General features: G+C 40.5%; 1 protein-coding gene across 1 annotated transcript; it reads left to right on the top strand.

Moving 5' to 3' along the window:
* Positions 1–1,432: 1,432 nt before the first annotated feature.
* atmin (ATM interactor) lies at positions 1,433–12,968 on the top strand. The gene is made up of 4 exons (XM_002938145.5): positions 1,433–2,184; positions 8,540–8,665; positions 9,624–9,823; positions 9,934–12,968. Exons 1-4 carry the CDS (start codon positions 1,981–1,983, stop codon positions 11,693–11,695), a joined length of 2,292 nt encoding a protein of 763 aa, XP_002938191.1. The 5' UTR covers positions 1,433–1,980; the 3' UTR covers positions 11,696–12,968.
* Positions 12,969–13,744: the final 776 nt, after the last annotated feature.

Genomic DNA, 13,744 nt, shown 5'->3' with positions numbered 1-13,744 from the left:
TAAGATTTAAATGGTATCAGTACTGAGATTAACTGACCCCTTGCATTGCTCACACCTCAGATTCAGGCTGTAATCCCCCTGTATTGTTTAATCATGTAATCCCCTGTATTGTTCACACCTTTTAATGCCTTCATTGTTTCCCCCCTGCATTGTTCACACCTCAGGCTGTAATCACCCACATTGTTCACCTGTTCACACCTCAGACATTCCCTCTGACACATCCAGCATTGTGTCTCTGTATGCTGCCTGTGTGTGCCATAGGGCAGGCATAGTGAGGCACACATAGGCAGGGGAGGGCAGGAATAGTATGGCACACATAGGCAGGGGAGGGCAGGCAGTACTCTGCCTGCTCTATGCCTCCCCTGTTGCCTGTGTGTGCCATACTCTGCCTTCCCTATGCTGCCTGTGTGTGCCATACTCTGCCTTTCCTATGCTGCCTGTGTGTGCCATACTCTGCCTTCCCTATGCTGCATGTGTGTGCCATACTCTGCCTACCCTACCCTGCCTGTGTGTGCCATACTCTGCCTACCCTACCCTGCCTGTGTGTGCCATACTCTGCCTTTTCTTATGTTGCCTGTGTGTGCCTTACTCTCCCTGCCCTATGCTGCCTGTGGGAGGTGAACCTGGCAGGGGTTTGTTCTGGGAGTTTGTTAGCATTTGGAAATAGTCATTATATGGTCCCTAAGGTGTGTAATTATATGCTGGTGGTTGCTGTGCTATCCACAGACGAAGAGGAGGCATATGGATTTAAGTGTATGTCTTAATATGACATAATTCTTTCACATATGAATGAAGGGTGATATCCCTTCAGTGAGCACCAACCATTGGGTTTTTGCTGTGTTGCCAGCATTAATGTGGGGATGGTCTTAAAAGCTCTTGTGATAACATGGGTTTGAAGTGGGTGCGGTTTAAAAAAGGGGAGTGGTCAAAACTGGCTTCCATTATCGGCCCTTCACCATGTAGGCCAGAAAAATTCCGGCCCTCAGTACCACAGAAGTTGGACAGCACTGGTCTAGAATATTTAGTGCAGTTTCCATCTCCAGTGTTTAAAAGGAACATTATAAAATAGAAAAAAGGAATACAGTATGGAACATCTCAGACACAGGCTGACCAAGCTGGAATGATTTACACTGGAGAAGAGGGTTTCACCATCCAACCTGGACTAGCAATCTCTGTTTTTCAGCAAATGCCAGATGCCATAGATAGTTACTATTTATTGGGCTGGTGGCAGGGTGTTTGTTTGAACGACAGGGCCTATTTTGCAACCCAGTCCAGACCTCATCACCATTATGTACAAAGGAAACTATGTAACCTTTACTGTAAAACAGAAGGACATTTGCAACTGTATATTACTTCCCTGTGAATTACAGAGCTGGCTTGCACCATGCCACATAATATTGCTTGCTAGAAGCCACAATGGCACCACAGGATAATCTTAATAAAAAAAACACCTTTTTCTGCCATGTTGGAACCCACCCCCGCTAACGCATTTTGATGAAGAGAGCGATAAACAATTGTAATGATTGCGTTTATCCCACGCAGCCGCAAGGGGGAAGCAGCCTCTTGCTCTGATTGTGTGAAGAGCGGGGGCTGCCCTTGGTTTTCTCCGAGTGGGGCGGGATGTGGGCTAAACCACGCACATATAAAACAAAACGTTATTAAACGTGCGACATGTTTGCATGTTACGACTGTACCTCAGAACTTCCACATTTTACCACAATAAAACAGCCAGCACCCACGAACTCTCTGCGAGGTGTAACACCTAGCGGAAAGTTACATTCACACAGCGGAGTAATCCGTCCCATCACCGCAGCGTGCTACTACCATAGCTTGTCAAATATGCGCGGCTCGGCCCTATTTATGCAAATAAAGCGTTCCGTGGACCAATGTTAGCGTTGTTATTGGTTATTGTGTCCGCCCCCGGAAGTAGCTGGTCCAGCGGCCTTGGGGACCCACGCCGGCGGGTTTGTGTTGGATGCCATGGCGGCTCCGGGATGCGAGGGCAGGGGTGTCCGGGTCCGGCCGCTGTATTCTTGCGAGCATTGGGAGATAGTGAAGCCTTCGGTGAGCGAGCTGACCCGGGAGGTTCGCAACAACATCCTCTGCACTGTGACAGGATGCGGCAAAGTGCTCCCCAACCCGCCGGCTCTCAACATGCACCTAGTGAAGTCCCACCGCATCCAGGTGAGAGGGGCGTGGTGGCGAGGGTTCTAGTGGGGTTGTAACACCTGGCTGGGTACAGCCATCATTTCCACGCCTTTTTCTACTGCTACGGAGACATCCTTTTCATTTGTTACGAAGCCTCTCCGTTGCCATGTTTATAGATACAAATGGTCAGTGGTTGGAGGAAAGAAGGCAGGGCACCCAGAACGTCCTAGTGAGCCATACACTGCGGAACTTTAGTGCCATGTGCCTCTCACACCCTGGGGCGTAGGCTCCATGCAGCCGGCTGTGCCATGTTCCACCCAGGCGTTTGTCTACAGCATTCTATTGCACCATTTAATAAGTACCTTTATCTGGCCTGGGAAATTGCCTAGGGGGACTGAATATTTCTGGGAACTGATTCCCTGTTGTTTGTTTATATAGACTGCTGGAGTACCTTTCATATATTCTTGTTTGTTTCTGGACTCTATCAGAGGGGTAATTATATTACCTGTATTTACTCGGTTAATGAGAATCAGTGTGGGCCCCATTGGGAGATAACTGGCCAATAGCAGGGTCTGCAGCTTCCCCACATCTCTTGGCATTTGAACGTTTCATGAATCACTTGACCTAGGGCAATTTGGATGGGTGTGGGCAAATTCACATCAGATTGTAAGCTCTGCACCACAGAGACCTCCTTTCTCCTGTTTCTTTTAACATGTATGTACATTTTAATTACAGTGCTACTTATGCACCCGGTGCTGTACAGCAGAACAACAGATTAATAAAGTAAATGCATCAGTACAGTAATACATAAATGAACACTAAAGTATAATTACATAAGAGGAAGGAGATCTCTGTCCCATAGAGCTTACAATCTAAATGAACATGTCCCTTTATCTTTCTACTGTGTATATTTATCTTTATGATTGCAGTGTTTGTACTATTACTGTATTGTAAAAACATAAAGCACTGAGTACAAAGCACTTTGTAAATAAAGAAGAAAACGTACATAATCATTTGGCTAACAGTCCATATATTAGGGCTGCAGTGGAGTGAAGGTAATGGCACACAATGCTGATTCTCTGCAAGTGGAAAGATGCTTGCCAAGAATCAGCCCCTCTACTCTTAAAATCTTTGCCTGCACCCAGAAGCATTGAATCTGCCCGGGTGCAGGCACCACAGCTTATTTCTGCCCGAAACCACTTGAGTATGCAGTTTTAAAACAGTGTGTGCCTGAATAACTAAAGCTTAACTGAAGAAGTGAGATAGAAATGTTGCACATTAAGTTTTCTGTTCCAGCAAAAGCCACAGCCCTTTAGCAGGGAAGATCTGTGCCTCAAAAATGCCCCCAGTAGCTCCCTATCTTCTTTTCTGCTGATTCACTGCACATGCTCTGTGCTGCTCTTAGTAACTGAGCTTAGGGACTGTCTCAAAATATACTGTGTGTGCTAAGACTATTAGCCATATTATTATTTTTTTTTTTACTTGTTCTCCTTTAGGGCCGGGGCACAGGGGGAGATAAGTCACTCTCCGACTAATCTCCCCACAATGCCATCCAACCGGGTAGAATGTAAATCGCCGGTAGGATGGCATATTCTGCGCCGCGATTTGCTGAAGTTTCCTCTAAAGGCAACTTTGGTAAATCGTGGCACCACGTATGCCATCTCACCAGCAATTTACATTATAGCTGGTTGGATGGCATTGCAGGGAGATTAGTCGCCCGCGACAACTCAGATTTGTCGCGGCGCAACTAATCTCCCCGTGTGTCACAGCCCTTATTGGGTCTGTAAACCTTTTGGACTTCTGTCTGAAAATAGTGTTTGTGTAACTAAAATTTTTGCAATTGTTCAGTTTTTCAAATCAAACATAAAGAGAGTGAGGGTGGGGTTGGTTTACAAAGATAGGTGCTAAACTGCACCAATGCAATTGCCCGTACCAACTAATTAGATGTTAGTTGGTCCGTAAAAAAAAAAAAAAAAACCTGTATAAAATTAAGAGGTGTGAAATGTGGCAGAATGATTGCCTCTGTGTGTGTTGTTTAGTCCTCTCTGTGAATTTGCACAAGGAATTGCTCATTACAAAATGTGACCCCCAGAATTGTTAGTGAAAATAAGCCTTAATATTATTGCACTTCTTGAACAAGTGCTTTAAGAAATTGCTTGTCCAATTCAATAAACTTCTCCAGTTGTGGGTTATTTGCACAGATATGTTATCACATCCATGCTAAGCAAACCGTTTCATAAAGTCTAGGGCCAGTGTTGATGCCAATTTCTATCATGTTGTGCGATCATTGTGCATGAAATATGATGTCAGTTTTTAACATGCCCAATGTCCATTTAGTGATCTGAATTGGGAATAATAGTGCATAGCCAAAGACATAATTTGATAATACATGAAATTTGCCAATAATTGCTCTAGTAATGTGATTTATTCTTGATTCATATAATCTATCATTGCTGCTGTCTTTTGTAATTGTTGCCAAAAAAATAAAAAATTTGGAAGTTCTATAGCAAAAAAAGAGTTGGCGTAAAAATGGTACCAGAAAGCTTATAGGTCAGCAAAGTGAATGCTAACTTTAGCTGTTGCCCTTATAAACATTAAAGTGATACTGACACTAAAAAATGACTCTTCAAAATATGAATGTACATAAAAAGTTGCCTATAAGTCATGTTGATTGATTTTCGCTGAGAGATTTGCTTTTGTAAGTAATTATTACTTGAAGTTCCTAAACCTGATTGTTTTGCCAGCCTGACTGTCTCTTCTCAGACTGTCAGTTATAGCTTCTAATGCTAACGGCCTCCTGCTGCACAAATATGGCAGCCCCCTTATAGGAGAACATGGGGGATCAGACAGGTAATATAAAATCATTGGGTAAATACTTTTATGGCAAAAATGAAGGTCATGCAAAGACAATGTTATGATAGATGTTAAAAAAAGGTTTAATTTCTGGTGTCAGTATCTCTTTAAGGCTATTGCAAGGCAAATTGGGTACAATGTAGTCTAGTAAAGTGGTGCTGCTGCATTCTTTTTCTCGCAGATTTGCAGAAATAATGAGCTTTATAAGCCATATAGTTGAATTTTTGCACAGCGAGGAGATATAATACACAGCTTGATAAATATGACTCATTTTACAGTGCATTGTGTGGTTTTTAGTATTTGATAGGTACATTTTTACACAACTTTATAAATAGCCCTGCTAGCATCTAATTGAAAAGCATTTCCCATACTCCAATTGACAAGGTAGGAACCTGTGTAGAATGTATTTGCAGATCTTCAGATTACACTATTGTCCTCCAGGCTCTTCCCCTCCCATTCCTCTTTCTTATCTTTTACTTATTTCTTTATACAGTGTGTTATCATTTGTTTCCCTGGAAAATGTTAAAGAATGTATTTGTAGTAGATATTCAGCAATATACCTCAAGAGGGCCAAAATCTCTAGGAAAAGCATCCTAAATCGAATTTTGTTTTTTTTTTTTAATCAGTGGCACAGCAGCCATTAATAAGTAGCAATTCAAAGTTCCTTCAAGCTAAAACTGCAAAGCCGTAATAGAGTAGCAAGAACAGTTCTTTATTTGTTCAAGTGAAACCTTTTCTTTCTATGAAAGGTCAAGTGAAGGGGAGATTAAACAAGCTGAACAGAAAAAATCTAATGTCGTGTTAGCTGGCAGTTTACTGGTTTGTGGAGAATGCTGTTGAATCTGCAATATACTATTTTAAGAATTATATAAACCTTTAACGTTTTAATAAGTAAAGGCGCCCTGTACAAAAAATGGACCACTAAGAGGAGCTTGAACCTCAAAAGTTCGTAAGATCTAATTCAGGGCTAAAATAATTAAATATTGACCTGTATTGGTCTCATTGGCTCACCATGTACATTACCAAATTAGCTAGTTATTTGCCTATTAGACACTGGGCCTAACAGGGAGATCTGTCCATTTGTATCAATTACCCAGCATTACATAATTTTCAGTAGGTTAGCACTATATCTTTTCTGTTTTATCTTCTATAGATAATTGAAATATTTATTTATGGAAGTTCATATAGTTTTTATGCACCATTTTTACATAACCCCAACTGGTTTGAGCTGACAACCCAGAGGGTATGTTATTCTACAAATTGTATTAAAGCAGGGGTCCTCAAACTACGGCCCGTGGTGAATTTACCCAGCCCCCTGATGCGTCCTCACCTCTGGCAGCAGAGAGAGAGGACTCAGCGGTGAGTGGGACAGGGGAGCTGAGAGGGAGGACGTAAGGGAGCAGACAGCAAACCAGGGGGAACTGGAAGAGGTAGAACTCGGTGGGTGGACGGACGGACGAACGGAGCGAGGGAGACAGAAGGGTGGACAGACGAATGAGCGTGGGAGTTTGGATGGATAGACGGAGCGTGCGGGGGGGGGGGGGGTTTGAATTCTGGAAAAAATTGCAAGAGTGGGCCACAGTTTGACGACCCCCAACAGTCTGAGGACTGAGAAGTTTGACAACCCCTGTATTAAAGGGTCATTGTATGGTGGTATAGCTTTACTAGCTTTTTGGTTTTGTGTATTTTTTTTTTTTTTTTTAAATATCCCCATCCTGCCTAGAACAGGCATTCCAATTGGGTCCTGGCTCTGAGTGTTTCCCTCCATAGATTTATTTCTGTTCTTGTCATTGTTCGCCAACATATTCAGCAGTGCTGTAAAATAACTTTGCATACAGATTTACATACAAAAACAACCAATAATCGATGCAAGAGGTGAAGGGGGTCCTGGTTGTATAAGCTTACAGTATTTAAAATAGATCTTTCAAGATGGCTGTTAGGTGGTCAATATTTTACTGTATCTGTCAGGTCAGCGTGTTCAGAGCAGGGTGATCATACACATGTATGGCCAACTTCCATTGTTTTTTTTTATTCAGGCTGATGGCCTGAACTGTCAGTGAAACAGCAAGTGAAGAGGGGCTGCAGATCTACTTTTTTAGATTTCTACATAACATTAATTTCCAGACAGAACGCAACAACTCGCAACTTAGGGACTGTCCTTTTATTATGGTGGAGGTCAGCAAATTCTTCTTGTTGACAGAATTTCAGAACCCGCCTACACTGGCCCTCTGGTGTGTTTGATTAATCTCTTTGTAATAAACTCACCTATCTGACCTATGTGCAGCATTCTATAATGTTTGCAAATTTATACCTAGGGGTTTTAAAGCTAATGAGCTTCAATCTGCCATCTGTTTAGCTATGTGACAGGCCTGCTCATCTAACCAGTGACAGCCCTCACAGTTGCTCACCCTGGTTATGCACTATTTTTGCCCATCAATTCTATAGACATAGATCTTTCATATAACATTTATATAAAATATTGAAGAGTTCCAAATAAACTCATTATATAGTTTAATAATCAAATTCTATGAATGGCGCGCACAATTCTGCTGTAATCATGGTTTGGAAGTTGGTTCTGTCATCAAAAAATCATTCAGTGCATCCTTTAATACTTTTAAGACATGAAATTCTAGCTCTCTGTAACTAAATAAGTTAGGCGATAGCTAATCCTCAAAGCACCAAGGCGTAATCCTTCTAAGAGTCCTAAGAAACATCCTGTTGCGCTTTACATATGTATATATATATATATATATATATTTTTTTTTTTTTAACCAAATCTACAAAAATTGACTATTTACTTTTTTATAAGTTAATGTTTATATATTTTGTTGCAGCGTGCATTTTCTGCTGCATAATCTGATTTCCATTCTCTGTCTTATTGGCAGCTCTAACTATAATGTTACCTTATTATAATGGTAGTGATCTCAGGTGTTGTGTGATTGATTGGTTGATTATTGCTGCACAGATAAGGTAACCATTGTAAAGGGATAGCCTGACAGCTAGCACTCAGATTTCCTCCGAAAGAATAGCCTTGCCAAGCTGTAAAGGCACAATGAATTGTGCTCTTAAGAAAAACTGTAAGGTTTTAACAGTAGTACATGTTAACAGTATTTTTGTTTTCCCTTAATGCTCTCACAGCTCTTAAGGCTGATGCCACACGAGGTGTAGGGCTGATATTTTCAGCAAGCGGAAAAACGCTTGGCAAAAATTCAGCCCTACGCCTGCTACTTGTGCCTGCACCCGAATGAATGAGATACGCTCAGGTGCAGGCACTGTAGCCGATATACGCATGAAAACGCGTGAGAATGCAAAGACTCGCGTTTTCATGCGTATATCGGCTACATGTGCCGGCACCCGAGCATATTCCATTCATTCTGATGCAGGCACAAGTAGCAGGCGTAGTGCTGAATTTTTGCCAAGCGTTTTTCCGCTTGCCGAAAATATCAGCCCTACACTTGGACCAGGTCAATGTTTCAGATAACATCTGATATTGCATTTCATGTTTTAATGTATATAATGTATGTTTATTATTTCTCAGGATGGAGTGCTGAATCCCACATTAAGGAAAGATTTAAAAGCTTCACAGAAATTATATTGTTGTCCAATAGAAGGCTGCCCAAGAGGAACAAACAGGCCTTTTTCTCAGTTTTCCCGTGTTAAACAGGTATGCCAACTGTCCTAAATTTAGTTATTACTTTTATATGACACCCCCCCATCCTATTCTATATCATCCTTCTCCTTTTCAGTACTCTAGTTTCTAATTTTCAGTATTCCAGTCGCAAATCTCCCAAAAACATATTCCTTAAATCATACTTCAAACCTCCCCTCGAGTAGCATATGTATTGTGGCTGTCCTCAGCAACAAAAAGGGGTCACTACACCGAATGCTTAATCTGACAGAACCATCTGTGGCGAAGGAACAAAAATTAAAGTTAAAGAAGGACTGGCTCGAGGGCCTATATCTTAAGGGGTCACAGCATAGTAGACATTTTGGTGTATGCCACTTGCTTCATATCTGGGTCTTCCTGCATCAGCAATTAGAAATCGGGCATGGTCAAGTGCTTTGGAGTGCTAATTGTGTGCATTGGATTAGAGCACATACCGGCAAGCATTTTTATGGGCTAATTTTTGAGCGCATCTAAGTGGATGAGCAAAATGTTTCTATTCTATTCTGCTGTGATTCTGACTAGTCATAGCTACAAGAGTTCACAGCTGCATCTCATTGTTTTTTCCCAAATGCATGCTCTATTTCTGTGTTTTGGTGTTGCTTCAAAATATAACTGAAAAATGCACATTAAAATAAAATTTTAAAAAAAGCCAGTGATTTCATACAATACTTCTATGCATGTTTTAAGGACCCAAATCAGCAGCTGAAATCTGCCCATGTATGGCCACCCTTAGTTTTCCATTCTCCTCTTTTTATATTTGCTCTCTACATTTTCTCCTCATTGTACCATTCCTGCCTAACATAGAAGCATGGTGAATTAGCAGATATTATCCCTTTTAAATGGTCACAGTGAAGAGTATCATTATTTTTTTTGTGCTTTTCCAGATTACTGTTTATTCTCCTTAGTGTCAGAGCAATAACAGTATTTTATTTGTACTGAATGTATTTGCTTTCAGCACTTCATGAAAATGCATGCAGAAAAGAAGCACAAATGTATCCAGTGTGGGAGCAGCTACGGCACTGAGTGGGACCTGAAACGCCATCTTGGTTATTGTGGAAAGACCTTTCATTGCACCTGTGGCTGTCCTTATGCCAGCAGAACTGCTCTCCTGTCCCACATTAATAGAACTGGCCATGAGATTCCAGTTGAACACAGGTGAAATATGTAAATAACATTGATTATACTGCCATTGTCTCCTGTCATGTACCGTGTTCATCATACATTTTTTGCTTCATTTATATGTGTGATTTTAATTTTCTTCCCAGAGAGCCCCCTGTAAAGAAAAAGAAGATTGAAGCTGCTATGAGAAGTCTTGAAACCATGAATGAGGCAAGACTTCCTGAAAGTGATCTCCCTTTGGCTTCACAAGATGATCAAATGGCAGATTTAAAACTATGCACTGTTGAAAGCCTCAGCAGTTCCTGCTTGACAGAAAGCAACCCCTCACAGCCGAAACAAACTCAAAAATTGCTGCTTCCAAAGTTGGCTTTACTCAAGCTCCCAGTAATGCAGTTTACCCATCTACCTGTTTTGGTCCCTTCATCTGCTTGTTCAGTCAAACCAGTGCTTGTTGCAGTTAAAGATTCTGTTGCAACTTCTGTGCAAATATTGTCTAATTACAATGGATCAATTGTCTCAAACCTGGATACAAACACTGCTTTACCTGCTGGTATTGTATTGTCTAGAAATACAGATTCTAATACAGTTGGACCGGTAAACTCTTTTGTGCAAGTCAACCTAGATAAACCGGTGTCTAGTAACATCATGTCAGATATGGGCAATATCTCCCAAAAGAACCGGATCACATCAGATGTTCAGACTGACATATCGTACTTTACACAGTCTTTATTACCAGACCCTCCTTGGACTTCTGACTCTTGTGTCTCATCTTGTTCCCAAACAGACTTATCATTTAATGCACAGATCTCACTTCCAATCAGCGTTGAGACCCAAACACTACAATCAAATTCTGAGTTGCCCTACAGCACTAAGGCTGGCATGTCCATCAGTCCTTGTTTCTCTGGTGGGATTTCTCGTGAGACACAAACAAACACCGAACTATCGAGAGGGGCGACTTTACAGGTGGACCAAGCTGTTATGTGTGAAAATATATTTACTGGCGGCCACTCTTTTTACACTGTGTCAACCCAAACAAGTAAGGCAGAAAGTAGGTTTTTGCCTGGAGCTTTGGACCAAAGTTTATTGAATACAAATGATGTTCAGCAAATAAGAGAAGAGACTATAGGCTTCAACAATCAGAATGGGGCATTCCCTAATCAAAACATGACTGATAACCAAACACAAACCATGGAACTCCTTAGTGACCTTGAAAAAATATTATCTGATAATATGTCCGGCCAGCCGTTAGATAATCGCAGTCTGTTATCAGTAGAAAGTTCAGGAGGGGAAGCAAATTTGTCATCTAATTGTACGCAAAACCCAGGCATTGATTTTGACATAGATGAGTTTTTTTCAGCCTCCAATATTCAGACACAAACTGAAGAGTGCGAGTTGGGGAATCTCGCCTCAGAATATCTAGATATTGAAACCCAAACAGACTTCCTGTTTTCTGAGGACTCTGCCCAGTTGTACTCTAACAAAACCAACTCTAGCATTCTAGGTATGGAGATGTTTGATACTCAGACACAGACTGACCTAAATTTCTTTCTAGACAGCAGCTCTCACTTGCCATTAGGTAGCATATTGAGACAGTCTAGCTTTTCAATGAGCACAGACTCATCCGATGCAGACAGCCATGCAAATTTATCTTCTGAGAGCAAAACTAACGAATCTCACAGCATGGAATGTCAAGTACAGCAAAACAGTGCTGAAACTCAAACAACTGACAGCTGCTTTGAAACACTAGGCCATTTATTTCTCACAAGCAATGAGACCCAGACTGCAATGGATGACTTCCTTCTTGCAGACCTGGCATGGAATACAATTGATTCTCAGTTTAGTTCTGTTGAAACACAGACTTGTAAGGAGCTTTTCTCTTTGTTTTCATCTGATAAATCCCATAACTGATTAGCACTCCCAACACTTATTAATGCTCATAACTGTGTATGAGTGTTCTTCAGCCCAATATATTTATGCCCTTTTCCTGGCTGAAGCGATAGCAGTCTGTCATTTTCTGACCCCTCTCACTGTGAAGAAACTTGCATGGCTTACTGTTAGCTGAGAAACAAAAAATATCTGTTGTGTATTAGAAATTATGGTATGTTTCCATCAACCATACAAGGATTTTCAGCTACCTGCATGCTGAGAGGTGTAGTTAAACGTTAGAGCCATGTGTGAAGATTCCTGTTAAAAAGCCAGTGACACAAAAAATGAATGTTTTATTTGTATATAATTACATTTGTATTTTTTGACTACACGTCTAAAAAATGTGTTTTCTAATATAGGTGATTATATAAGCTATTATGCAGCTATGGGGCTGCTATTTGGGTTCTAGATGGCTAGAGCCCATATTTGCATAGCGAATAACAGATATACTACATAGGTTGCAATGTTTTAAAGGGTAGTTTACCATTAGGTTAACTTTTTGTATGTTATAGAATATCATATAGTTGTTAAATTATTTGCCTTTCTCTTAGTCACTTTCCATCTTTCAGAAGATGGACTCTGACTCCTGCAGGCAAAAACCTGCCCTGGGAGGCTACAATTTTGTTACTTTATTATATTTCTTTCTAACCGGGCACTTCCCTAATAAATTCCCAGTCTCACGTTCAAACCATTGTCTGGTTGTTAGAGTAAATTGCACCCTAGAATCCAAATAGCTGCTGAAATTCCATACTGGAGAGTTGCTGAACAAAAAGAATAGTAGTTTAAAAATCCCAAAATATTCTGATAATATCAGTCTACCCCATGCTAAATGTTAATATAAAGGTAAACTACCCTTTTTAAATGGAGATATCAGGGTTAAAGATCATTTATGGATCTCTACCACCATTTATGGTAAGGCCATTTCTGCCATGAAATACTTTGTGCTGGGCAAATATATATCACCTTTAACCGCAAATAAAATACTTTCATGTCTTGGTGTTACATGCCCTTCTTGCACTAAACAATTGTGCTGTATCACAGAGAATGTCTTATTGGTTGTTAAAAAAAAAACCAGATCTAAACAGCATGTATATCTATATGCCACGTGTAGAGGTTTGGACTATTTGTATATGATAGGCACACCTATAAAGAAAAGCACTTTATTTTTGTTTTCTTATGTAATTTATTTATGCTGTCAGAATAACTGGTCAACCAAGTATGTGTGCTTAATTTAAATAAAAAATACTAAAATTGTCATGCCAATTGTCATACCTGTGGCTCCAAATGATACCTTCAGTAAACTGGTAATTGTGATATCGACATGCGGGTCTGGGTGGAGAAGCAGTAATAAGTAAAAACTGGGTATGGCAGCACATAACCTAACATAATAGATGAGGCTGAAAAAGATGCATTCAATAAGTTGAACCTTTTGCCTAAGTGAAAGCTGCCTAACTGCATGACTGCTAACAAGATGAGCATTGAGTCAATGTTCAGAGCAAAACAGATGAGCTGCAAGATGCAGCAGACTAAACACTAATTTCTGCTATGAAAAGGTAGTGTGTTAAAATCAAAGCAATGTTTTTCTGAACTGAAGCAGTATAGTGTGTTTATTAGTATTCTCTATTCCTTTTAAAGGCTGCCCTTAAAGGGGACATGTCACCCTAAGACTCCAAATTATTTTCTATATTGTTAGTTAAGCAAAATAAACTTTACTTACGCTATATAAATAATATAAATTTTGTTTCCTTCCATCTTGGAATTACTCAATCAAAGCAAGCAGGCAGGCACCATTTTGTGGACACTGTTATTAAGGCAAACTTTGTATCATGCCAAAATCTTGTTTATGTGCCAGAATGGGGGACCTGATGCCCATGTCCTTGCACAATTAGATGATGAGGAGGGAGGGGGAAAGTGAGATGTGCAGTAACATCTAGGTAGTGCTGAACGGAAAGCTAAAGTTATTGGCTGGGATTTTTAAATGCCTTTATAATGGGGTTGGATGTGTTAATATAAAAATAAATTTGGGTTTCA

This window comes from Xenopus tropicalis, chromosome 4 (genome assembly GCF_000004195.4).
Source record: "Xenopus tropicalis strain Nigerian chromosome 4, UCB_Xtro_10.0, whole genome shotgun sequence".
NCBI classification, from domain to species: domain Eukaryota; kingdom Metazoa; phylum Chordata; class Amphibia; order Anura; family Pipidae; genus Xenopus; species Xenopus tropicalis.
The sequence above is the reverse complement of the archived record's forward strand: the minus strand, read 5'-3'. Positions and strand labels throughout refer to the sequence as shown.